Source organism: Herpailurus yagouaroundi, unplaced genomic scaffold (assembly GCF_014898765.1).
Source record: "Herpailurus yagouaroundi ecotype Mexico unplaced genomic scaffold, PumYag 197, whole genome shotgun sequence".
NCBI classification, from domain to species: domain Eukaryota; kingdom Metazoa; phylum Chordata; class Mammalia; order Carnivora; family Felidae; genus Herpailurus; species Herpailurus yagouaroundi.
Window position 1 is genome coordinate 7,394,162 of NW_024412428.1, and position 27,966 is coordinate 7,422,127.

Below are 27,966 nucleotides of genomic sequence, written 5' to 3' on the forward strand. Positions count from 1 at the left end.
CCCCCCCCCCCCCCCCCCCCCCTCAGGAAGGGCTGCATCTGGCAATCGCTCCTCAGAGACTGAGGCTGATTCTCAGACATTCAGTGGGGAAAGGATGTGCCCTGTGTCCTACTGTCTGGCAATGGAGCAGTTCTGAGAAGAGGACAATCACCAAGGGGCCAGGGCGGTGAGGGGAAGCCTGGGCACAAGGCCCTTACGAGGCTGAGTCGGAGGGAAGCAACAGATCATGGTGGTTAAGAGCACATAGGCCAATCATTTTAGCCTCTGTCCTTCATCTGCAAAACGAACTTCAAAGGGTTCATATGAGGGTTACATGAAGAACACTTACCTGGCAGACAGTGACCACTATAGGCGTGCTAACTGTGGCTTTTCTTATTATTATGAGAGATTTGAACTTAGGGACAGTAGGTGTTAGGGTATATGAAAATCACAAATTATACCCGTGATCTTAACGATAAAAGGCAGAAATACACATTCATATATGGCGTAGGAAAAAGACAAATGAATACACTAAAATGTTTGAGGAGTGGCTTTACAGATTATTTTCTTGTTTACCTTTTTATAGACTGTCAGACGGTCTAGAACGAGCATATGTTATTTTACAATAACATTTTCAATTATTGAAGGTAGGTCTCGAATTCTAAAGCAGCGTCCGTTTTTACTTGAGGAAAACTATCAATTCTGCATTGGATTTATTTCAGTTTTGCACAACAGAATGGGACGTTAACTGCACAGTTAATATGATATTTCTACCGGGAGAGCTCAGTGGGCGTAGCGACATACGGAGGGAGGAAAAGTTAATTATGCAGAGACAAAGATTCACTTATCAGCACAAAATTCCTCCCCTAAATAAAGTTGCTGAGCTAGACTTTCAGCCAGAAACTATTGGGATTTGATCATTCCTTTCCTTCCTCCCGTGAGTCTGTATTTTTGTCTTCTTTGTCAGTCCCAAGGTAAACACAAACACCAGGAAATGGTTTAATTCATGTAACTGAACTGTAGATCCTTCACATTTAATTTGCTGTCTCCTTAAGCAATAGTTTTCAACAAAGGGCCCTGGCATAAAAAGTTTGTGCAGGAAACAGTAAACATCAGTGCAGTCATTTCTAGGCTAATGAATGCCAATCCCAAATGAAAACAGAAGAGGTAAACTCACCGTGCCTTTGAATTTCTCCTTTCCTTTTGTCACTCTGGGTCGCCCAAACGCTTGAATTTTACTACAGCTATTGGCCTTTAAAAGCCAATACCCATACCAGCTCTGGGCGCACTACGGTTCTGTTCAAAACTTCAGTGAATTGCGTCCGTCCCAACACAATGCAAGACACATCATTTGTATCAAGTCAACAGCAGCATTAAAATCCACTGTGTTTGCAAATCGGCTGATGACTGCGGATACACACACACGCGCGCGCACACACACGCACACAATATGCTCTGGGCTTATTAATAGTATATACTTCCTCTGCAATTTGCTTCAAGGAAGGGCCAAGAATGAACTTGCCTGACATATTCTAATACAAACATTTTTTGTTTTGTAGGACCATAGATACAGAAGAGGTCACGGTTCCATTAATATCACCAGTAAAACCACTTACAACTCCCATAGGACGCATTTGTCTTTGTCACGAAATTAAAAATGACTTCTAAACTCCGCCAGCACTGCAGAGTGGTTTCCTGAGGCCAAATTGGCTGGTTGTCGAGTGAGGAAGAGCTGCTCCAAAGATTGTAGGTGTTCTGTCAGTGCAGACATGCTGTCACCAGGGACTCGCGCCGACGCACAGCTAGGTAGAGGTCATGCCACCCTCCCCTCTCTGAGCCTGCAGAGCTCAAAGCCATGAGAGGAAACTGGCACAGAATAGGAGTCTTCTCATCCGATGCGAGTATCTGGGCTACATCCTTCAGGACAACAAGCGGGCTCGGACACAGAGAAAGATCAAACAGGGATCCTTGCTCTGAATGGCATTACATCTGTTTTTTAAATGGGTTTTTCGTTTTTCCCTTTGAAATATGTACTCGCTCTGGCACGTTAAGGCACACACACACAGAAGCCCCAGCATGCCGTCCTCATTCCACTCCATCCCCACCGGCATCGCCTGGGAGTTCTTCCACTGGGTTCGGAGCAAGCAAATGACTCAAAAAATTCAAGGAAGCTCTGCGGAGTTGGAGAGGAGCTCAAAAGTAAATATCTTATTTCCGAGCACCTTCTCATTTGTATGATTTTTATGAGATTTTTCCTAATTTCCTTTCATTTCAGTGTCTTTACCTCTAATTCCTGGTCATGAGGACGCCTCATTATTTTAAAGGAGGATGTGATTTTCATTGATTGAGGACGAAGTGAGGAGGATGAACCAATCCCATGAAAAGGGCTCCCTCTAGACACAGGAGTCTTCATATCACACGGGTCCTTCATATCGTGGCCCATACTTAGTGCCCAAGGAGAGTCGGTTGATCAGGAAAATATTTCATTTGAAATACAAGCAAAAAAAAAAACAAAATTGTGGGGCCAGGGGATGCAATTCCCACACTGACTTATAGGGCCCATCAAAGCCTTTGCAAATTCGAAGCAGAGCTTTGGAGCAACCAGAAGAAAGCTGAAGTTGCTATACTAATATTAGATAAAATATACTCTAAAATAAGAAATGTCGCTAGAGATAAAGAAGGATACTTTACAATAAGAATAGGGTCAATGTATCAGGAAGATATAATTATAAACATATGCAACTAACAACAGGGTACCAAAATACAGGAGGCAAAAACTGACAGAAACGAAGGCAGAAATAGACAACTCAACAATCATAGATGAAAATCTCAATATCCCACTTTCAATAATGGCAGAACAACTAGACAGAAAACAAAAAAGAGGACTCGAACAACACTACTAACCAACCAGACCAAACAGACACCTGTAAGAGATCCATCACAGTAGTATATACATTCCTCTCAAGTACACAGCGAACATTCTCTAGGATAAATTGTATGCTAGGCCATGGAACAAAACATGGATAAAAGGATAGGAATAAGACAAAGCGTGTTCTCCAACTACTGTGGAATGAAAACAGAAATCAGTAACAGCAAGAAACTTGGAAGGAGCACACATTAAACAACACATTCCTAACCAGCAAACGAAGCAAAGAAGAAATCAAAAGGGAAATTAGAAAATACCTTGAGATGAATGAAAATGAAGACATCACATTCCAACACTTATGGGATGGAGCTAAAATTTATAGCTGTGTTGAGGGAAATTTATAGTTGCATGCCTACAACTTGAAAAAGGAGTAAGAGATCTCAAACCAATAACCCACTCTTCCACCTTAGAACTCTAGGGAAAGAACAGGAGACTAAATCGAAAGGGAGCAGAAGGGAGGAGAGAATGAAGATTAGAGTAGAAATTAATGAAATAGAGAACAGGAAAACAATAAAGCAAAATCCGTGAAACCGAGAGCTAGTTCTTTGAAAAGATGAACAAATTGGAAAACCTTTAAACAGATAAACCAAGACAAGAAAAAGAGAAGACAAATCAATAAATCAGAGATGAAACAGTAGGCATTACTAAATGTCTAAATTACTAAAATAAAAAGCATTATAAAGGAACATTGTAATTGTTTGCCAGTAAGTTCGATAACATGAAATGGACAAGTTCCTACAAAGACATGTACTACAGAAACTAACTCAACGAGAAAGAGACCACCCAAATGGACCCATAGTAAATAAAGAGATTGAATTAGTAACCAAAATATTACCAACAAAGAAAAGCCCAGGCCCAGATGGCAAGAGAATTTTATCAAACGTTTAAATAACTAACACCAACTCTTCAAAAAACTTTTCTAAAACAGAAGGGAAAACTTCCCAGTTCATTCGACGAGGGTAGTGTTACCCTGATACCGAAACCAAAGATATCACAAGGAAACCACAGATCAGTATCTTTTGTGAATGTGGACACAAAAAAACCTCAATAAAACACTAGCACTTTGAATATATATAAAGAGACTTATACATCATAACTAAGTGGGATTTGTTCCAGGAATGCAAGACTGGTTTAATATCCAAAAATCAACTCGTTAATATACCATATCAGTAGAATAAAAAACAAAAGGCACACGATCATTTCAATAGATGCAGAAAAAGCATTTGACAAAAGCCAAACCCCTTTCACGATAAAAACACTCAACAAACCGGTAATAGAAAAGAACTTCCTCAACCTGCTAAGGGCGTCTGCAAAAACAAACAAACAAACAAACAAACCAAGACAAAACAAAACCTAACAACCAATATCATACTAATGATGAAATACTGGATGCTTTCCCCTTAAGATGAGGAGCAAGGCAAGGTCACTATTTCGATTCAACACTGCACTAGAGGCTCAATGGCTATCATAAATAATGCAATATCCTAGCCAGCACAATTAGGCAAGAAGAAGAAAAAATAAAAGGCACCCATATTTGAAAAGAAGAGGTAAAATTTTGCTTTCAGATGACATACTCTTCTATTTAGAAAATCCTAAGGAATTCACTACAAAAAAACTATTAGAACAGTAAATAAGATTGCAGGATCCAAGATCAACATACAAAAATGAATTATATTTCTATATACTTGCAATGAACAATCTGAAAATGAAATTAAGAAAACAATTCCCACAGCATCAAAAAGAACAAAGTACTCAGGAATACGTTTAGCACGAGAAGTGTAAAACTTATACTTTGAAATAATAAAAACATTGTGGAAAGAAATTAAAAGATACAAATCAATTTTTGAAGCATCCCATGTTCATGGATTGATATTAAGATGGAGCCAAAGTATGGAAAGAACCTGAATGTCCCTGACTGATGAATGGACAAAGAAGATGTGGTGTATATATAGTCGGTGGAATATTACTCAGCGATGAAAAAGAATGAAATCCTGCCATTTGCAACAATGTGGATGGAACTAGAGAGTATTATGCTAAGCAAAATAAGTCAGTCAGAAAAAGATATATGATTTCACTCATATGTGGAATTTGAGAAACTCAAATGAACAGAGGGCAAGGGAAAGAAAAATAAGATGAGAACAGAAAGGGAGGCAAACCATAAAAGACTCTTAAATACAGAGAACAAACTTAGGGTTGCTGGAGGGGAGGTGGGTGGGGCATGGGTTAAATGGGTGATGGGCATTAAGGAGGCACTTTCCAGGATAAACACTGGGTGTCATGTGTAAGAGATAAATCACTGGGTTCTACTAAAGCCAAGACACCAGTGTTTGTTAACTAACTAGAATTTAAATTTTCAAAAACGATGGCACTGCTCCCCGGATTATTCTATAGATTCCATGCAATCCCTATCAGCATTCCAGCTAACCTGACAAGCTGATTCTAAACTTCAAAATTGCAAAGAATCCAGAGCAGCCAAAGTAATCTTGAAAAAGAAGACTAAAGTCAGAAGACTTTCACTTCTCAATTTCAGAAGTTACTACTAAGCCTATAAATGACAGTGACTAAGACAGTGTGATACTGGCGTAAGGACAGACACACAGATCAATGGAGTAGAACTAAGACTCCAGAAATAAGTCAATGAGTCTACAGTCAATTGAGCTTTGGCAAGGGTGCCAAGATCATTCAGTGGGAAAAGAATGGGCTTTCCAACAAATGGTGAAGTAACTTCACACGCAAGGAATTGGGGTTGTACTTTACATCACACCATACACAGATATTAACTCGAAATGGATCGAAGCCCTAAATGCTAAAACTAAAACTTTAACACTTAAAAAGAGCCACAGAGGCAAATCTTCGTGATCTCAGCTTTGGCATTGGGTTCTTACATACAATACAAGCAACAAAAGAAAAACAATAGATGAATTGTGCTTCATCAAAATTTAAAACTTTTGTGCTTCAAACAGTACTATCAAGAAAGTGAAAAGAACTCACGGAATGAGAGAAAATATTTGCAAATTATAGATCTGATAAGGGATTTGTATCTAGAATATCTAGAATATGTTTATACATATCTAGAATACGTTAAAACCTAGACATATATGTGTATCTACAACACACAGCACAATATTTTATGCCTAGGTTATATTAAATATAATTATATAAAATTTATTAATATAATAAAAAATTGAGGAACTCTTACAACTCATTAATAAAGACAAATAGCCTAATGAAAAAGGCTATTTTTGGGGCGCCTGGATGGCTCAGTCGGTTGAGCGTCCGACTTCAGCTCAGGTCATGATCTCACGGTCCATGAGTTCAAGCCCCATGTCGGGCTCTGTGCTGACAGCTTGGAGCCTGGAGCCTGGAGCCTGGAGCCTGCTTCGGATTCTGTGTCTCCCTCTCTCTCTGCCCCTCTCCCCTCATGCTCTGTCTCTCTCTCTCTGTCAAAAATAAATAAACATTTAAAATTTTTTTAAAAAAGAAAAAGGCTATTTTTTCACAGCCTGGAAAAAGGCTCTGAATAGACATTTCTCCAAAGAAGATACACCAGTGGCTAAGAAGCACAAAAACAGATGCTCAACATCATGAACCATCAGCAAAATTCAAATCCAAACTACAACAAGATCCTGCTTCATATCCAGTAGGATGGCAACAACAACAACAACAACAACAACAACAACAACAACAAAACAACCCACACTAACAAGTACTGGCCAGGATTTGGAGAAACTGGAACGCTCATATACTGTTGGTGGGAATGTAAAATGGCGTAGCCACTTCGGAAAAACAGTCTGGCATTTCTTCACGTGGTTAAACGTAGAATTACCATATGACCCGGCAATTCCTCCCCTAGGTATCTTCCCAAGAAAATGAAGACTTACGTCCACACAAAAACTTGTATACAAATGTCATGGCCAAAAGGTGGGAACAACTCAGATGTCCGTGTACTGATAAACGGAGAGCTAGGGGCGCCTGGGTGGCGCAGTCGGTTAAGCGTCCGACTTCAGCCAGGTCACGATCTCGCGGTCCGGGAGTTCGAGCCCCGCGTCGGGCTCTGGGCTGATGGCTCAGAGCCTGGAGCCTGTTTCCGATTCTGTGTCTCCCTCTCTCTCTGCCCCTCCCCCGTTCATGCTCTGTCTCTCTCTGTCCCAAAAAATAAATAAATGTTGAAAAAAAAAATTAAAAAAAAAAAACAAAAAACAAAAAACGGAGAGCTAAAAGGTGGTAAACCCATACAGTGGGATGCCATCCAGGCAACCAAAAGAAATGAAACGCTGACACGTGGCACAACGTAACGTGGATGAGCTTTGAAACGTGCTGAGTGAAAAAAGCCAGCATATATTTATATGTTTAATGACAAAACGCCATGTATTTCGTTATTCTCTTTATATGAAATATCCAGACGAGGCAAACCGATCAGGACAGAAGGAGATTAGTGGTCGCTTCGGGCCAGGAGAGAAGGAGGGATAAATGGGGATATTCCTGAAATTGAGTCGGTGGAGCGTCCGACTTCCGCTCAGGTCATGATCTCACGGTTCCTGAGTTCGAGCCCCACATGGGGCTCTGTGCTGACAGCTCAGAGCCTGGAGGTTTCTGCCAGTTAGGTCAGATACGGTACACAGATCTTTCTGTTACAGCAAGGCAAACCCAGAAAGCTCCTCATGTTCCAGACTCCAGCTGCTGTCCTAAACTTTCAACGATTTTCAAATGTGTTATGCGCGCGGTACGAAATAAGAAACGCCTCCGTTTACAAAAGCTCTTTCCTGACTACCCTTCTTCAGAAGAGAAACAGGTTTTGCCTGGTCTCACATGGAGGCCCCACTGACCTGATTACAGCAGCTAACTGGATATAGCAAGAGAGGAGAAGAGGGCAAGGGTTAGAAAGGAGAGAAGAGAACACAGAAGACAGTCCGCCCTTGTTCCTTCCTCTTGCGCTTCCGCGAACTTGCTCTTTGAAGCACGGGGCGGCTAGCTGTAGATCAGGGTAATCAACCACCTCTCAGCCCCGCGTCCAGCACTGGCTGGACAGAGCCAGCTAATGTTTCTGGAGAAGATGTCAGGAGCAGCAAGACAAAGGGTGAAATCAGGACACATCACGTACCCAGCACTGTGCATGAAGCACAGTCTGTGAACTCAAGGTCCTTATGCTGTAGTCTAGCCGTATGGTCAAGGCACATGCTTCTCCCGCCCAGACGTGCTCAGACTGACTACAGGAAAAAGTACTAAATATGCTGCTTTAAAGGAGAATGGGAATATCATTCTCTAAAAACCGCAGCTAAGATCTAGATAAGTTAGTTGAAGATCTAAACAAGAGTGCAGCGCTGGGCCAGATGGAAATCTCGACCCGACCGCAAGATCAAGGCAGGCCAAGGTCTCAGGCTTCCCCCGCGCCCTGGAACCCCGCTCACTGGGTGTTCACACCGAGCTGCTCGGCAGATTTTGGGGTTCACCGAATGAGTGACCTTTGTCAAGCTCTTCATCTTCAGCACCTGTAGCATCCCAAAAAGAAAAGGAAAAGAGAAGGACAGAAAAGATGGTAAGAAGGAAGAGAGGAAGAGTGGGGAAGGGAGGGAGGGAGGGAGGGAGGGAAGGAGGGACGGAGGGAGGGAGGGAAGGGAAGAAGGAAGGAAGGATGGACAGATGGAAAGGTGGAAGGAAGGACAGATGGCAGGAAGCAAGGAAAGAAATGAAATGGAAATGAAGGAGAGAGGAGAGGAAAAAACAAAGGAGCTCTGAAGGACTACTGTGACTCTTTCTTCTACCGCCAAGATCTTGGCCATGGTCCCAAGTCCTATTATTCCCAGTTCTACCTCTGAATCATCAGTTGCAAAACTGTTAACAGGCTTTCACGATATCCTATCCCAGTCTCTCATGTTAAAGAAGAGGAAACAGAGGCCCAGAGAGGAGAGGCCTTCCCACAAGCGCAAGAATAATATTAACGGCTGAGCCAAAACCAGATTCAGGTTTCCTGATTCTAGACCATTCTCTCTCCACCAAATCAAAATCTGGCCCTAACCCTCCTGAATGACTCGGGAGCAACACCACCTTCAAATACCCACCTCAATGGCAGAAATGGTGGCACAGAGGAGGGGTAACACGGATCTTCTGACAGAAGTTAAAAATACAAAACGAGAGACTGGGAAGTAATTCTCACTACTAAAATCCAGCTGAGTTAGCTCTCCCTGCTGTAAGGTGCCAGCGCCCCTGTGGCCGTCTCTGTGACAGCCCCGTCCCCACCCAGGGCGGTCAGAGCAAGCCCTGTTTTACCAGGGCTGGAAATCCTGCCAAGGGTACAGCCAGTAAGTACAGGGGGACCTTGGCCACAGGCCTCTCCAGCCAGGACACGGGTTCTCCCAGGGGGCAGCTATCGGGCGAACGTTCCTTCCACAGTCGAGGGCACAGGGAGTCAGCAGCCAGGGCTCTGTTCACATCCTACACGGGCAACCTGTGCCACCACGGGCCTCTCCGGCCACAGCCTCCTCATCTAGGAAACGCAGCAAGCACTCTCCCACACCCACACCGATGATCCGTCGTTCATTCACTTGAAAGGTTCCCACGGGGCGCCGCACAGTGACATCCCTCTGGGGGCTGGGCAGGGGAGGCAAACGAACGGAGCAGCAGGATGAGAGGCAGTGAGAAAGCTGGCCGTTGGGCGCGTGGGGACCAGGTCTGAGAGAGGCAATCCTTGCTCGGGGTGGCCGGCGGTTGCCAAGTGGAACAGGGGCCAGGATGGCTAATTTCCAGTTTGCGAAGACAAGTAGGGAATCGGGTTTTGATGCGAAGTCCTCTAATTATTAAATATTGGCAGCCAAAAGCACTGTGCCTGCCAGTCGAAACGTATGTCGGCTGAATGTGGCCCCCACGCTTGCAGTCCGCAATCCTGTGCCACGCTGCACCTCCCCCCACCCCCAGCTCTGGTTTACGTTGCACACAAAGCCCCGAGGGGGCTGGGGCAGAAGCCCGGGCAGGGTCATGTTTGAAAAGAGTGGGGGCTTCGGAATCACCCCGATCTGGGTCCAAAGCTGGATGTGTGCCACCTCGAGCACCGTATCAGATTTCTGCAACTTTTCTGTAAAAGGCGACCTACGATGGAATTTATTCCAGTGGGCTGTTTGTACGAAGCACATAACGAACCTGAGCCACATGTCGGTAAGTGACAGCGACACGTGCCAAGTCCCCGGTGAGCCTCAACAGCGGGAGGACGCTGAGGCATCATCTCGTCCAAACCCACCCAGCGAGCACCTGCCCTATGTTTGAATAGCCAGACACACGGGGAACTCACCACGTCCCGAGACACTTCATTTTGGACAGCATCGGACGTTAGAAAGTATTGCCTTATGTCAAGCTGAAAGCTGCCTATCTTGACTTCTTTCATTCTTAGATAGCAGTTCTGTCATCTAGGGTCACAGAGCTGAAGAAGCTTGGTCTCTTCCTCATATAAGAAAACTCTGGGGGTGCCTGGGTGGCTCAGTCGGTTAAGCGGCCGACTTCGGCTCAGGTCACGATCTCACGGTCCGTGAGTTCAAGCCCCGCGTCGGGCTCTGGGCTGATGGCTCAGAGCCTGGAGCCTGCTTCGGATTCTGTGTCTCCCTCTCTCTCTGGCCCTCCCCCCGTTCATGCTCTGTCTCTGTCTCAAAAATAAATAAAAACATTTAAAAAAAATTTTTTTTTTTTTAAAAAAGAAAACTTTGAAAGAGGCTATCACATAGTGCCTCCTATTTTCCCCCGTGCGATTCTTTACTTCTTCAAACATTTCAGTTCCTTTCTCGGGTTGTTCCTTGCCAGCGAAGATCATAAAGTCATCCAATTATTTAAAGCCCCCAACCCTTTGAGGCGGGTGCCCATTTTACAGATGGTGACAATGCAGTTTGGAGGGGTCAAGCAACTTGCTTAAAATTCCCATTTTCATGATCCGTCCCGAAGCACAAACTAAACGGCAAGACGGGCACTGCCTTTATTCTGAATGCCACGTATTTATTAACACAGCCTGAGACTGGATTCATTGCCTTGGCCGATGTGGAGTCTCCCTCGTGCGCACTCGTTCAGCCACAGCCTCCCCCAAACGGCCCTAGGGCGACCAGTGGGTTTTGCAAGCCACACATAGTCCTTCACACTAATAACTGTCACATCTCATTTTGTTAATCCCGGCTCGCTATTCTGTCTGCAGGAGACTTTTTGGATCGTGATCCCGTCACATGACAGGTGAGTTTTTGCTCCCAAGATTTTACTCATCTGCTCAGCGTGCCCTCAATTTCCTCGTCCAAGTCGGGGAGGTGAGGTAAGGCTAGGGTAACTGAAAAATCCCACATCAGTCTCTTTTATTTGGCGAACATTCTTGAGCACTTCCCGTCACTGGACCCTGCGCCGGGTGCTTAAGCTCACACTGTCAGCCCTGGTCCTCCCAGAGGCTGGAGGTGGGGGGGTCCCATGTGAAAGGACCCCAAAGCTAGTTCGGGGGACCCTGAGGAGGTTTCCAGAATGGGGGGGGTGTTTAACTTGAGACCTGCTGCTACAGAAGAGCTGGAGGGAGGCATGGGAAGGCGGGGCGGGGGGAAGCACCCCGGGCAGAAGGTCCCTAGTCTGTGTTCCTTGGCTCATCATAACCTATTTCATTTGCTCGAACAATTACCGGCCCCTTGAGAGTTGAGGGCCTCATCTCTGTGATTTCTACTCTGCCCAGCATGCCGCTTTTCACACAGAGTAATTACTGCCAATTGATCCTCCCAAGTGCAGGCACAGGGCTGTGTCTATTATCTCATTTAATCTCCTAATGACCCCAGAAATAATACTCTTCCTATCCTACAGGCAAGGAGGCTGAGGCTCAGCAGCTGGTCGAATGAACAACAGGAGGCGTCGTCACAGTAGACACGCAGGTGGTCCGCACGGCAGGCCCAACGCTAAAACGCAATGTTTCACCCTCACCTCGCAAGTTCATGGGTACGACCTCTCGACCGTTGGAGGTGGGGAAGGGCAAGCACTTTCCTGCCTTCTCTACCATGTACTACATGCGGGACTTGTGGCAGCAAGTTCCCTGGCCCTTCTGTGAAATGGAGACGAGAATGACAGCGTCACTCACGGGGCTTCACCATATGTGAAGTGCTTAGCATGGCGTCCAGCAGGGTAAGACCTCGGGGCTAACGATCGTTCTTACCAAGGAATTTGTCCGAAGTCAAAGACTTAGCCGGAATCAGAACAGGGATTTGAACCTAATTGGAATCCGAGCATGTCGTTGACATGGTGAGCATGTGAGGAGGGTGTTTACGGTCCCAGTAAGTCACCGATTTTTAAGTAGCACCATCGGTGAGCCACGAGGATGCCCAGGTAACCCAGAAAGCATGCCACAGACGACCAAACAACGGATCTTTTCAAGAGTAAAGGAAAACTTAAGAGTATCAGACCTGCAAGGACCATAAAGATCAAAACAGATCTTCTCTTGGTCTCCGGGCAGAGCAGGCATTTTGTTATCATTGTTAAAGAACGTTACAAAATGTCAGAAACTTAAAGCCTTTTCAGCTTAAGGGGATTTCTCCTTGAAAAAGTCCCTTGCTCGTTTTTCCTAAAAGATTACTTAAAGGAGATTTTTAAAAATCCTTAAAACCATAAAGTTTTGAGGTACTGTTTTCCACGCTTCTTCACCGTAGAAGGAAAATGACAGGGTATGGTCAGTTTTATTGCCTTTGGACTTCACTGCCATCCTGGGATTTCACGATCGTACCTCAATCGTTAACGTCTCGAAGCCTTAGGTTGTGTCCAAATGGCTCAATCGAGACTATGTTCGTTCTGATTATTTTTTAGTATTTATGTAGCTGTACTCAAGGCCTGGTGATACCCAAGTGTGCAGTTGCTAGCAAAGCTTAGCAGGCTGGCATGCCCATATTTTCTGGTAGGGAGCCTAGGGAGTGTCGGGAAATGCTCTCTTTCTGAAGGAACGGCCCAAACTTTTGGCAGGTACCGTCAAGTGCTCAGGCCGAATCCCTAGGAATATGCTAGGTGAACCGAAGGTCTGGGGCAGGGGCTAAGGAAAGAGAATGCAATGCTCTCAACTATCAACCGATCTACCAACATGAGTGGTTTCTATCCCAGTCACATGGCAGTGTTTTCTGTGGCCAAAGACCCCTGGCGTCCAATGACAGAAATGTTTCTAGAAAGGAAATGTGAAATGTCAGGGCTTAAAGATACCAAGAAGGCCTTCTATCAAAATTTCACATAGCTGGAAAGGAGAATGGATAAGAGTTAAGTTACTCTTCTCTAAACTCTCTCCATGTGGTCCTAATCAGCTGTCCCCAGTGATGGATAGAATGGATAATCTCCTTCATGCTTGGGCCCTAGAGGGAGTACAGACCTAGGCTGTAGAGGGGGTCTGTTTCCCAAGGAAAAAATTCTGCCATTCCAATCAACAGTGTCATCAGTGTATATTTTAAATCCTAGAAATATTTCCTTCCCTTTTTACACAACCTCATCAACATGCAAAAAAGAAAAAAAAAAAAAAAACCCAACTGGCAAAATCTGACCTTGCACTAGATTTCTGATGAAGCTGTATGCAGACACAGGCCACAATGTTCCCAGGAATTCCTTAAAGAAGATCATTTGTGGTAGAATTCCGGAAATGCAAATGAGCCTGAAAGTGCTATCGTTTTTGGAAGCCCACCTGGGTTTCCAGGAGGCCGAGAGCCCCAACTGTGTTCACCCCCATGTGATCATCTGTCTCCTGAACAAACACATGAGGCAACGATGTTAAAATGGCAACAAATGAAAACTGACTTTTAAAACTGGAGATGCCCTTCAACGTTAACCAAGCAATAACAGATAATGTCCTAGATTTTTGCCAGGAAACCCAGACCTAAAGAATTCAGCCGGCTAGTCCGGGTAAGAGTTTTGTTTGTCAGAGTCGGTCTCTGAATTTTCTTTCGTTCTACAGAATGTAAACTGTTTAAGCCTCTCTCCCCTTGGAGGAGAATTCTGATGAAGAGGAACGGGATTTTCTCTTTAAAGTTTCTCTCACGAAAACATGCCAGCGATTCCACTGAAAGGATTTTAGAAGCTCTGAGAGTCTGTCCGGCCCCGCGATGCCCTCCCCGCGCATCACGGTCCTGGCCCACACCGCGCAGCGGATCTGACCGGGCAGGCCAGAGGACGCAATCCCAACAGCCTTTGCGCGTGCCACCTTACAAATGTTGTCATCACCCGCGGGGGGAAAAGGTGGAAGCCACGAGGCTCCGTAAGTAAATCTGCATGCAGACCGCTACTGTTTTCACTGATGTCCCTGCGTGTAAGGGCAGCTCGGCTGGTTGGATTGGCCACACCAGGAGAGCAAACTGGGCAACAAATGCCAACTGCCCAGACATCACCCGGCTGAGCTGTGTCACCTGAGCAGCCGGCGAGGGACCCGCTGTGCGTGAGACCCGGGTAGGAACCCAATGGAGGGCAGTGTTAGAACATCCACGCTTCACGGGACACTGGCACGGGGGACTCAAGAAGGACCGTTGAAGATTCATCTTCACTCCCTTAGAAAGACCCACTCTTTGGGCACCTGGGTGGCTCAGTCAGTTAAATGTCCGGCTTCTGCTCAGGTCCTGATCCTGTGGTTTGTGGGCTCGAGCCCTGTGTCAAGCTCTGTGCTGACAGCTCAGAGCCTGGAGCCTACTTCACACTCTCTCTCTCTCTCTCTCTCTCTCTCTCTCTCTCTGTCTCTGTCCCTCCCCCACTCATGCCATCTCTCTCTCAAAACATAAAGGTTAAAAAACATTTTTTTTTTAAAAGACCCACTTTTGAACAACAGTTGTTCTCGAAGAAAGTTAAACTTGTGCATCTTAAAATGCTCTCAAATTTATTTTGAGTCACGGTCCTAGCCCAGGGGGACTCCAAAATCGTTAAGACCCCTGAACTTTGCTCTCCGTGCCTCCCACAGAACAGGCGACGGGGCCTTGCACAGAGCAGATGTGTGACCCACGTCTGCAGATCACCTCCGTCTGCCGACGGCCCCTCCGGGGTCACGCCGATTTGCGGGAGACGCGTTTCGGGAACGCAGGGACTGTCCTGTACAGGAGCACCCAGCAGCGGGGCAGTCACATCCACGGGAGGAGAGCAGTTCTCTCCACCACGGAGCTGTCCCCATGCCTCTGCATCAGCACGGTGCAAAAAACACCGTCGTGCTTATAACTGGTGCTGTTTCCCTAAACACAAAGTATAGGGATGACCTACGCTGTCTACACTAGCTAGCACTTTACTAAGTTTACTTGCTTAAACTTGGGGAAGTTTGAAATTTTCAACTGACTCTACTGAGCTCCATAATAAGACATACATTTTACATTAGACTCTTTAAACTTTTGTTTCCCTTTGATCCACATACGCGCACGCACACACACGTAAAATACGAGTGTGTACATGTGTATATGCGTATGTGCATCAAGTGGAAACAAAAGTTTTATTTAAAAGTTTCCCCATGGGGTGCCTGGGTGGCTCAGTCGGTTAAGCGTCCGACTTCGGCTCAGGTCACGATCTTGCGGTCCGTGAGTTCGAGCCCCGCGTCAGGCTCTGGGCTGATGGCTCAGAACCTGGAGCCTGCTTCCGATTCTGTGTCTCCCTCTCTCTCTCTGCCCCTCCCCCATTCATGCTCTGTCTCTCTCTGTCCCCAAAATAAATAAACATTAAAAAAAATAATAAAAAAAAAAAGTTTCCCTAAATAACGCCGACCCTTGCGTTTTGCAATATACTTGGATATTTTCCATTCTATTCTGCTTTATTGTTACTGTTTTAATGCCGATTACAACCCATTGATTTGCTTCCACAGACCACTAGCAGGTTGGGATGTACGTTTTAAAAAGCTCTGACCACACCTGGGTGGCTCAGTCGGTGAGGCAGCCGACTTCGGCTCAGGTCATGATCTCATGGTCCGTGAGTTCGAGCCCCGTATTGGGCTCTGTTTTGACAGCTCAGAGCCTGGAGCCTGCTTCGGATTCGGTTGTCTCCCTCACTCTCTGCCCCTCCCCTGCTCGTGCTCTGTCTCTCTCTTTCAAAAATAAATAAAGATTAAAAATTTTAATAAAAAAATAAATTCAATTAAATAAAAAATAAAAAGCCCTGATCAACTTGGTAAATAGAGTGATGTCTCCTTCCCATGTCGCGTGAGCTAGAACACAGCAGGGTAACGGAGCACCGTGCATGCGGCTGGCACCCAAACAGGTGACTCTTCCCAACAGGCGACAACACAAGGCTCTCTGGGATCAAGAGAAGTTTCTCTAAGGTCTATCTGTCACTCGGAAAAACACTCTGAAACCAGCTTAGCCGATCACTCCTCAAGAGAAAAAGAAATTGAATTTGAAACTTAAAAAATTTTAAGAACGAGACAATCCACCGAATGACAATTAGTGTTGTCTGAAGTCAGCAGCTGAAACGCCAGGGTCGTGACAACACCCGGGGATCACCCGGATCCCCATCCTGGCTTGTCATTTTATTAGCTCTGTCTCATGAAGGTCGCTGAAGCTGCTCTCTCATCCAGAAAAGGGAAGAAATAAGACCCGCATAGTTTATCTCAGAGATAATTATGTAAAAGCTCTTCAGGAAACTGAAGTACTGTACAAACGAGTACATCGGGCTGTGCCCTAGTGACTCAGTCGTTAAGACATTGGCTCAGGTCATGATCTCACGGCTTGTGACTTCAAGCCCTGTGTCCTACATCAGGCTCTGCACTGACAGTATGGAGCCTGCTTTGGATTCTCTGTCTCCCTCTCTCTCTACCCTTCCCCCGCCCCCCCACCCTCTCTCTCCCACTCTCAAAAATAAAATAACTCAAATGAGGGACGCCTGGGTGGCTCAGCTCTGGCTGTGCTGCCAGCTCAGAGCCTGGAACCGGTTTCAGATTCTGTGACTCCCTCTCCCTCTGCCCCTCTCCTCCTTGTGCTCTCTCTCTCTCTCTCTCTCTCTCTCAAAAATAAACATTTAAAAAATAAAAACAAAAACAAGTGAGTAATTGGACCCTTCTCAGAATGTCTGTGCCATTAGTATTTTTATATGCTGAGCGTCCCATAGCCAGGTAGAGCTTCTTCTCATTTTCCGTGAAGGCGTGATGATCATTCTCTTCCCAGAATATCTGGAAAATGCTTTTAAGTAATCTCTGTGCCCAACATGGGGTTCGAACTCACGACCCCAAGAGCGAGAGTCTCATGCTCCACTGAATGAGCCAGCCAGGTGCCCCATCTCTCCCAGAATATCAGAGTCATTAGAACCTCGGCTACTTTTCAATGATGTACCCAGCGTGTCTGATCATCTTTTTTTTTTTTCTTTTTTTTTTTTTTTTTTTTACCTGAAATTAAGCTGCTATGCACGTCTCATGAGTTTTACACACAGGAGAGAACCAATGGAGAAAAAAAATCTGTTACGAAAATTCTCCACTTTGTTTTCATAGTCTCAGAGAGAAAAGCAATCAGGTAAAGAGAAGCAGGATAAAAAAAAGATGAGTTTCTTCTACAGGGAAGAGGTAGGAGATATTCACCCAGCAGGTAACACACGCACATCCATTTTTTTCCCCCTTTTCCATTATAATTTTTCAACAGAGGACATTATTCTTAAATAGCCCGGAAAGGCTCAGTCGTGGAGAGAGGAAGAATCCAGGCTGACTTCACAGTGTGGGGAACTCATCATGCTAAGTTCAAGGCCTTCCTAACTAAACCGGAGACGCTGACAAAATATTAAATACTTCAGAGATGCCATTAAAAACTTCTCCATTTTCTTACTTTATGGCCCCGACTCACATATTATCGTAATAGTTTCAATGAAATCCTCCTTTTAGGAAAGGTTGAGCTGGAGCCAATTTCTTGTGTATACCAGCGGCAGAAAAGCCGTGCAAACGCATTCCTTCCTCTCTGCAAAGGGGCGGGTGAACACCACCTAAGTAGCCCTTACATTACTAGTCATCTAGAAATCTTAGTTTGCACGTAGCAAAGCATGAAGGAGCGCTTTACACTTTGCTTTTCTTTGTGACCCAGAATTTTGTAGCTATAACTATGCAGGGAGTCTGGGGGGGGGGGTGCGGGGGTGGAATCCATTCATTTTGCGGGAACAATTTTTCTAAATGCATATAGTGTCTTTCAACTACTCCCACTCAGCAGTCATTTTATCAAGCCCAAGCCCAGGGTGTATCGGGAGAGAGGATGACTGTCTTTGCATCGGTGTCATTTAGTGAGACAAAGCTCTCCCTGAGTATGGGTCCGGGAACAAGGTGCCCAGGTCCCCTCCGGAAATCCGAGGGTCTCTGACTGCTCTCCCTCACCCGCCACGACCCAACCACCCACCAAGGTCAACTGAATCCCTCCAACCCACCGACTTCTCCACTTCCCCGTGGCTGCCAAAGCGACCTGGGACCACCAGCTCTCCTGCCTCAGTGCACTCAACAACCCCCTCCCTGGTCTCCCCGCCTCTGTCTTGCCCTCTCTGGATGTGCTCCCACCACGGAGACTCGGAAGGGAAAAACCTGACTCCCTTACTCTGCTGCTAATACTCTTCTGGTCACTCCCCACGTAGCCTCAACGTGAAGTGGGTCTCAGGTCCTTCGCTTGGAAAACGAAAAGAAGTGCTTCGAGGGGCGGTGGCGAAAACAAAATGGCACGACGCAAACAAACCCATTGGTTTAAACGCAAAGAAAATACAAACGTAAGGACTTATTACGTTAAAGGAAATTGTAATTTACCAGACCATTCAGTAATTAAGGTACTTAAAGTTAATTACTCCAATAATTAAATTGACGTAACGTATTATGTCAGAGGCTTGGGGGATCTGAACAAGCTGTAATGCCAAAGTGGCAATGTTGATCTTTCTGTACACCACGTATGAGATGTGGTGTGCGAATCAGTGCCCAGTTGGGAAGGGGGAAGACTGCCGGTTACACAGCAGGGAATCAACAATGCCTACATAATGGTTTGGGTTATAATTCACGTGCTGGCTCTCCACGGACAAAGCTACACGGCCCCGGTTCTTTTCCTTGGCACCCCATCGGACCACAAACCTAAGTCTCTCTCTAAAGATGTGTCTCACACCGTTTCTCACCTTCAGAGAAAACCAAAATCAAATGCCAACACATCTGCAGATGCTTCTCAGGAGAGAAGTCCTCCAGACAGAATAATGTGCTCTGAAGTAAACATTCAACAATAATAAATAAGTGACAACCAGTGAACGACTAGTGAGTAATCACAGCTGTGTATCAGGAACTGGTTGGAGTTTTATTAATCCCAGAGACAATTCTGACTCATCAGAGGTAGGTTTCGTGCCCCCAAAAGAAATTAAACCTGCAACGTAGTATGTATTCCATTAACATGGAAGCATACGACTGCATTTTTTCAAAGGAATTGAAAAAACAAATGAAAATAGGAAATGCGTAAAATGTTACACGATTTGGAAAAGTTACAATCGCTTCGTAAACTATATCGCAGCTACCTTGGACTTCAATGAAGTGTGTTAGGAGATCAACATCACTATCAGGAAAGACCACAAAACCGGTGTTACTATTCAGAGTACAGTTTAATAGGCGTGTAGGAGGTAAAAGTGAAAAGAGCTGAACGTTATTTTTTCGGAAAAAAATAAGAGAGATGTTTTTGGGGTTGTTTTTTACCCATCTGAGTATCTGATTTGCAAGTCAGATTCTGATAAACCCACAGGAGAAAAAGTTTCTTAGGAGAATTTTAGTACGAATGAATCTTCTCCCATTCCCCTGGAGAGATGGGAATAAAAGCGTTTTCTTTTCCTCCACGAGTGCCAGAAAGAACATAACATACTATGTGGAACTAGAAAAAGAGAACGGGTGGCTGGGTCCGTGACTTTTTGGCACCACTATCAAAGGTTGTGTCTGCTTTTTCCATGGGCTGCAAAGGTACCTCTCTGGAAGTCTCCGTCCCTACTCTGCGCCACTCCCCACTCCAGCGTTTTCTGCCTGCCAGCCTCACGTCCCTCCTGTGGGAAGTGGGCTGACTTCCCCAAGCCAAGATCCCAGGCCTACTCCCCCCTCGTACTTTGAAGTACACTTGCTCCATTCCTGTGATGGCAAACTGCTAGGAAGTTGTTATCTACCCCCTTGGAAAAGTGCAACATGTAAAAACAGGAGCAGAGAAGCAGCTGAGTCTCAATCAGGCTCATCAAAGCTAGACAGATGTTACTGACTGTATCACACAACTGTTCTACTGTCTCCTAAAACTAGTTCTGAATCTGGGCGATCACATGTTATGCTCGGTAAAACACGGTCTAGTTGTCTCATTTCAAAACGTAAAAAAAAAAAAAAAAAAAAAGAATCCTGCCCAAACTTGCTCCAATGCAAGGACTCACCAGAAGGCAGGCCCACCATGTATAGACTATCGACAGCAATGGTTGCTTGTTCGGTTTTTTTAACTTGATTTTGTGCCAGATGCCAACTAATTTTGCTTTGTGTTCTCTAGAGCCTTGGGGGTTTGTTGTTGTTGTTGCTTTAAATCCCACTCAACAAGTTTTGGAAATTGGTTGGAACTAAGCAAGGAAGAACAAAATGATGGGCCATTTTCCTTATTCTTTCTTGGGGACCCGTTTCTACCGTCAACGTATATTTCTTTAAGGATTTTGCATTTCTCGCCTCTGAGTATCACTTGGTTTGTTCGTTCTCCAAGGAGTGAAAAACAGTGCCATAAAAATTATAACTGGAAAGCAATTCATTTTTACCTTTTGCCCATTCTACTACGGAATGATACACGCCAGCTCCTACTGTCATTACAATACTTGCTTGACGAACACGGAATAATTCAACATCATCAACTGGAACCAATTTTGTAACATTCAAGGGACATTAGCAACATTACCTTTGTAATTTGGTAGAAAGAACAGTATTTTACAATTCTGACATGTAAGAGAATACAGTTGTGTTAAAGGACAAAAAAAATCTTACATTCTATTTTGCTCTTAATTGAACTAAAATCTTGTCGCTCATTTATTGATCCAACTGTGCAATGGGCCACCCATTTCCTCTCGGTGCTATGGATACGGCGGTGAACGAACTAGACAAGAAGTCCCTCCTTGCAGGGAACACATCATTGACTACCGGGCCTTGAGGATTGTGATTGAAGCGGACACTCAAGAAATGCACTGAAAATGCATTCCACCAGTTTCTGGGGGCAGAATCTCTTTCCTGGTTCATGTCCTTCACCACAAGGAATGCCCACTTTCCAAGGGACCAGGGTGAATTTATATCTCACGGCAAACAGAATGTAGAAAACAGAGATCTTACCATTAATAAATATATAGATTGTAGATTCTGTTTTCTTCTTCTTTGAAGTGGGTGTAGATAGATATTTGCAGCTATAGAAGCCAGTGTGGTTTGCTTGAGCCATGTTCAAGGTCAAAGTACTGCAGAACTGTTTATCATTCCTTCCACAGGCAGATTTAGTTATGCTCAGCCTTTTGCTTTCCTTTCTCACTGTTTCAGGCAAAGACCATGAATGGGCTGCTTCCCCTCTGCAATCACAGATAAGGAAACACAACACAGTGAGGGCTGGGGCCAGGTCCCAAGCATCCATCTCGTTAGGAAGCGCTGTTCTGAGGGCCTTGAAAGGTGGTCATCTTCTGGACAGAGACACAACTTGGCGTTTAGAAAGCTTTTAAACAACTCGGAAGCAAAATGCAAAAAAAAAAAAAAAAAAAAAAAGGCTAGGGGCATCCCTTCCGTGTTTCTCCTTGACCGAGTGAGTCTCTCCTTGTGAAGCTGGAGCATACAGCTTGCACTTTGCAGATCACAAGAGACCACTGAAGTCCCCACCTTTGTTCTCTGAGAGGCCACGTTTCTACTCTGCCAGGGAATGATTTTTGCCTTAGGAAAGGCAACCAGGTTATCCCCGAACCAACACAGTCACTTACCTACATTTGAGATACAGTGTCTGGCCTGCTTGTATGATGTGCTGGGAGCCTTTTAAACTCAGTTCAGGACCTTTTAATTTCGAACCTGAACTAGATCCTGGAAAACAAATTTTGGAAATTTATTATTCGCAAATTGCCTTCTCATTTTCCTTGAAGTCCTATCTTTCCACGAAGATCACTTCGAACCTTTAACTTGCTTGCCCGTGCAAAAGGGTACATGTCATATTAAATTCTTTTAACTCACAATTTTTTTCCCAGTCCTAGCCTCATTCACAAATATTATATGCCCTATTATACCAGATGATTTAAGTAAGATCCCAAAACCATTAAATTTAGAACATTAATAGATTCATGCACGTTTCTAAATGCAGCCACATTAAGAATACAAAGTAGCATCAAAAACTCTCAGGATTAAATGTCAGTGTCCTTCAAAACTGAACTTCCACCCTGGTGGATAATCTGGTCATACAGGCCTGGCTGATCTTTTTTTCTCAAATACAAAGTATACATACTTCCTGGGTTATAGACATAGTTCAGTGATTAGTAAGGTCATGATATTTTGGGTGAGTCATTTCTCTTTCTGAACGAGTTTCCTCATTTGGAAAACCAATTATAGACCAAAATCGGTTTTAGAAGCCCTTGGTTTGTCTTACATAATCTCCAAGTTCCCTCTATAATGGAACAGAAAAAAGGAACTATTCACCTCTACGTGACATTCGACAAGCATACTTCATGGGGAATGTTGCGAGACAATGAAATAAGCCACACAAAAGTGCCTGGACATCTACACATCTCCATACAACACGATAATAGCATCCACCTGAGGGACTCTGTGTGCCACTAGCCAAGCCACCTCTCTCTCCAGACCTCAGTTCTCTTATCTGCAAACCAAGAGACTGGGCTAGATGACCTTGGGTATCTGACTCCATTTCTGACATCTCCAGTCCCATGATCCTTGGAACCATTGGTGTTATTGGAGGGTGATCCTCTCCTGAAGCGGCGTTGGGCACTGACTCATCACAATAAATATCAAGAAGGATCTCTCCTGCCTCCTGCTCCCCCCCCCCCCCCAGTGGAGGCAGCTGCAGATGCCTGGTAAAAGCAGGACATCAGGGCCCAGGATTAGCAGGGATAAGGGTTAGGGGGGGTGGAGAATGGATATTCTTGGAGGAAAATTGGAGCCAATCTTAAAAATATTTTTTCACTTAAGAAATAGGCTCACGCGGTGGAGTTCAAGATAGATGGCTGAGCCGAACAATCTTCTAGGTTTTCATGTCAGATCACAGATCAGGGAGATGAGATACACACGTCAAACTCCACGGTTAAGGCTAGCAGTACTCTCTAGCGTTACTCGTGGGTCCTATTATCGCAAAGAAAACTAGACTTACTTAAAAGGCCTGCATTTGAAGCTTAAGTTCTCCATTTACTAAGTGCATGGTCTTGGCATTCTGTACTGTTGCTCCTTAGTATCCTCGTGTGTGAAACCGGAAAGCCCGTGACCTACCTTGCAGGCATGGCGTGTGGTTTCAGTGCTATGTCATCTAAGTGGTGGGTGCTGCCTGACATGGGGCAGATACCCAATCGCTGCCATCTCGCAGACTTGCTCTCCCCGACTTGTGTCACCGAGTATTATGTTGAGATGTAATTGCCAAGACATTACGTGAACTTAATCTGCATTTCCGGTGTTTGCTGGTGATATATATTAATGTTGTAAAAGCAACTTTTATACACCATAGGTCCTGGTATCAGATTGCTACTAGGAAAAAAGGGCTCCATATGAACTAATTTAAGTTAAAATCAATGGATTTTATTTTATTTTGTGGATGCAATCGGTCTATCCAATAACCCCACAGAACACGTCAACCCATTCAGGTACCTGGGGAAGCACTTTGTACTTTATTTATTTATCTTTAGGAGTTTCCTGAGGCAACATGTAGCTCAAAACCAGTGATCCGTGGGAACACTAAGGTTTTCTCAAGCCACAGTCAGCAACTGATAACACCTATTCTGAAAAACGTCCGGGCCAGGATACTCGCTGTCCTACTTTATGGCACGGAATTCTGGAGATTTAATTAAGCAGTTGTTCGTGTGCTGGAAAAAATCCAGCGAAGACTCCTGCAGAAAATTCTGGCAGTACGTGGAAGTATCTCTACGGCTGACGTGGAGCTGATGAGCTTTCTCACCCAAGAGGCCAGGGGAAAGCCTCCCTTTTCATGACATGAGGTGAACCCCACTGACTACCACTTTGGTTTCCGAATCATATGAGTCTTTATCAGCGCCCCCCAAAAAACAGCACTCCTGACATTCATCAGAAGGAAGCTTGGACCTCAAGGACCCACCCAAATCACAGCTGAGGGAAGTGCTATACAGAGAAGAGGCCCTTAAAGAACACGCCATCCAGGGGCACCTGGAGGCTCAGTCAGTTGAGCGTCCAATTCTAGATTTTGGCTCAGGTCATGATCCCAGGGTCGTTGGATCGGGACCTGCGTCGGGCTCTGCACTGAGCATGGAGCCTGCTTGGGATTCTCTCTCCCCCCCCCCCCCCCTGCCCCTCTCCCCACCTCCCTCTTGCTCTAAAATGAAAAACAAAATTAAAAAAAAAAACAACCCCAATACGCCATCCACACACTCTCGTCGGCACTTCCCATCCCATCGTCCCACTGAAAGAAAGCAACACAACTGAGCAGTTAAATAAGACACAGAAAACGATAGGGTTCTTGGAAAGTTTAGGGGGGAAAATGCTAAGAAAAATAATTTGCTATATAATTAGTCTCCCCCCGTCATCAACGAATTTTGCAATCGGAATGAGGAAGCTAGATAGAAGTAGTTGATTAAAACAAAGGAAAGGAGGAGTAGGAGGAAAAGATCTCCAAGGAACTGGACACTCTGAGTATCCCATCATTCTTCAGTTAATAGGAAACCAGAATCTCATAAAGATTAACGGACGTGCCAAGACTATAGTTTAACAGGAAAACTAACAGGGAAAAGGAAAGTGAAATATTTATTCCTCAAATGCTTGGAAAACACATTAGGCCTGAAAACATTTTTTAAAGCAATTTAACGCCCATACGCCTACTTGAGTAGTGAAGATTTGACTAACATTCTTTGAGTCTCTACTGTAGGTCAGCCCTTTCTCCATTTCACTAGTGATGTATATCAAGATATATAAATATGGAGGCGCTTCGTGGGGGGCTCTGTCGGTTAAGCGTCTGACTCTTGATTTTGGCTCTGGTCAAGATCTCATGGTTCATGAATTTGAGCCCCACGTCGAGCTCCGCACTGAGCGCGGAGCCTGCTGGGGATGCTCTCTCCTTCCGCCTCACTCTCCAAATAAATAAATAAACGTAAAAAAAAAAAAAAAGATATAAATATGTACCTATCCCATATCCATTGTCACAGCAAGTGAAAATCAGCTGGCTCTTCTCAGTGATGGCTCAGAATCACACTGCCCAGTTGGAAACAGATCCCCAGGATACTTTATTTCCAAAAGGGGAGTGCTAGAATTTAACAAGGATTCTCCCCGTGTGCAGCTCACACGGGGACCCGAACTTCCCACCGTTGGCCACGGTGGCCCAGAAACCTGGTTTAAACAAATTATGGTCCCCTCAGTGAATTAGGTGGTCTGTGAACTACTGTTTCTGTCCAACTCAACTACAATAGACAGCAGTCTCACCTTATCTGCAAGGGACCAAGACCCCCAGTGGATGCCCGAAACCACAAGAGCACCAAACCCTACATATACTATGTTTTTTCCCCACGCATACACACCCGTGATTCAGCTCAGTTCTTAAGGTTGGCACAGTAAGAGATGAACAAGAATAATAAAACAGGCCAATTATTAGAATACACTGCAATACACGTCACGCGGGTGTGGTCTTTCTCGCAAGATATCTCACTGTACTTGCACCCACCGTTCTCCTTCTGATGATGTGAGATGACACAATGGCCACGTGATGAGGTGAAGTGAGGTCAGTGACGCAGGCACGGTGACAGAGCGTGAGGCTATTAATGACCTTCTGCCCGTACGTCAGAAAGAGGATGAGTGCTTCTAGGCCACAGGTGACTGAAACCGTGGAAGGCAAAACCAGACATATGGGGGGACTACTGTAATCATGAGAGGCAAAGAGATCCAGTTCTGTCAGGAAAGTCATCATTTAAATAACAAAACAAAAAACAATGCAGACCACGGAAACGGATTTATCACATGCTCCTTTATTAGAATAAGCTATCAAGCGTTGTGCCATAATAGTGTTAAAAAACTACCGTGGGGGGTACCTGGCTGGTTCAGTGAGAAAAGCATGTGACTCTGGATCTCGGGGTCGTGAGTTTAAGCCCCACACTGGGTGTATGGATTACTTAAATAAAAAACTTAAAACCAGTAGGTGTATACGGACTTAGGTGAATAGGGACACTTTATATTATTCTTGTCTGAATATTTTCTTCATTGTTTGTTCTGTTTCGTCTGGCAGGTAGAAAGAATAGAACTGCATGACTCTCTGACAAAAACCCCTTCCCTTCCCACACGCCAAACCTCTGGCTGAAAGCCCACACACAGACTATTCTAAAACGCGTTCTCCATTCCCCACCTTCACGTCTTAGGCAAAATGGAGCGCCTTCTTGGACTTCAGTGGGAAGAGTGAGTACAATTCCAAGTAAAGTACGGCTTTATTTTGCAATCAAAGCCAAGGCCCCAACGATTGAGGTTCTTTCTTCAAAGCTAACCCTGCTGGATACTAACACACCAAACTTCCACCATAGGTCACGATGAACCAGATAGCCTGGCCCATCACTTTTAAGACTGAGAGAGACTCTTACATAAAGTCTGACTAAAAGTAGCCTTGGAAAACCGCTGTTTTTATTGTTCTGAGTAAAAACAGTGTTCTTGTTGGCTGAATGCAGTTTCAAGATAAACCTCTCAGCTCCTCTTTCTTCCAGACGTCCCCCTGCCCCTTCCTGTGCTTCTACGATACTGAAATCAAAGGGTTATTCTCTGTAAGAAAGGGGCCTTACTCAGATAGAAATCATGAAACATCCAGATTTTTCCAGTTTTTGTTTAGCATCATTGATCTCTCCAGCTTAGCTACTGTGGTAGCCACGGGCATATCACGGAAGCCTCAGGTGCCTCATCTGGCAACAGAGGGGGTTGGCCTGAGAATTTCAGAATTCCTTCCAGACTAAAAGTTCTATGATCTGGAGATTACAGTCACGGATACGCATATACAAGTTAGAAATCACGTCAAAAATACTCATGAGGAATGAAGTACTTATACACACTACAACCTAGATGGCCCTTGAAAATATCATGCAGGTGCACAAAAAAGGGAAAGGCCGTATTAGAACAGAGGGAGAAGCCGGCCGTCTACAAGCCACAGAGAAAGGCCTCAGGAGAAGCCAAACCTGTCGATGCCTCAGATTTGGACTTCCAGCTTCCAGACTGTGAGAAAAGAAATGTCTCTCATTTGAGAACCCAAAGCAAAAACACCACTAAGTGAAAGCAGCCGGTCACAAATGGCCACACACCGCATGCTTCCGTTTGTCTGAAATGTCTAGCGTAGGCAAATCCACAGAAAATACATTAGTGGTGGCTAGGGGCAGGGGAAAAAAAAAATGGAGAGTATGGGGCTTCTTCCTGGGGTGGTGAAAATGTTCTAAAATTAGACAGCAGTGGTGCGGTAGGGTCCTCTCCCTAAGGATCGAAAATAAACAAAAACAAAAACCACCTCAAGGCAACCTGACTCCACGCGTACGTGAGAACATCCCTCATGACCTCGTACCACGAGGCCACTTTTTATCAGACTGCATGTTTCTGTGTTACCAAACATGGGAGACAGAGAAAAGAGAAAACGTATTAAAAAAAACTACGCCGCGTGGCATCAGCTCTTCGGGTCTTCGGCTACGAACCCAACGGAGCAGTCCCGGCACAGATCAAGCTGCTTCCTGGAGAGGAGAGTCTCGGGGTCCCCACCCTCTGCGCCGGAATCCTGCTACAGCGATGGCTGCCCAATGCTGAATACGTTAAAAAAAAAAAAACACCGAATTATAGGATCTCACAGTTCGTGGGATCAAGCCCCATGTAGGGCTGACAGCATGGGGCCTGCTTGGGGTTCTCGCTTTCCCTCTCTCTCTGCCTCTCCCACATTCTCCCTCTTTCTCTAAATCAATCAATCAATCAACCAACCAATCAATAAGCAAGCATT

At 45.0% G+C, this 27,966-nt stretch overlaps 1 protein-coding gene across 1 annotated transcript in view; it reads right to left on the reverse strand.

Moving 5' to 3' along the window:
* The window catches only part of FLT1 (fms related receptor tyrosine kinase 1), a 175,750-nt gene that overhangs the window by 126,021 nt on the left and 21,763 nt on the right, over window positions 1-27,966 (reverse strand). Inside the window, exons 3-4 of the mRNA XM_040448115.1 lie at window positions 21,770-21,866; window positions 21,144-21,370 (exon numbers count right to left, since the gene is read on the reverse strand). Of these exons, the coding sequence (XP_040304049.1) occupies window positions 21,144-21,370; window positions 21,770-21,866 (324 nt within the window). The remainder of the gene's footprint in view (window positions 1-21,143; window positions 21,371-21,769; window positions 21,867-27,966) is intronic.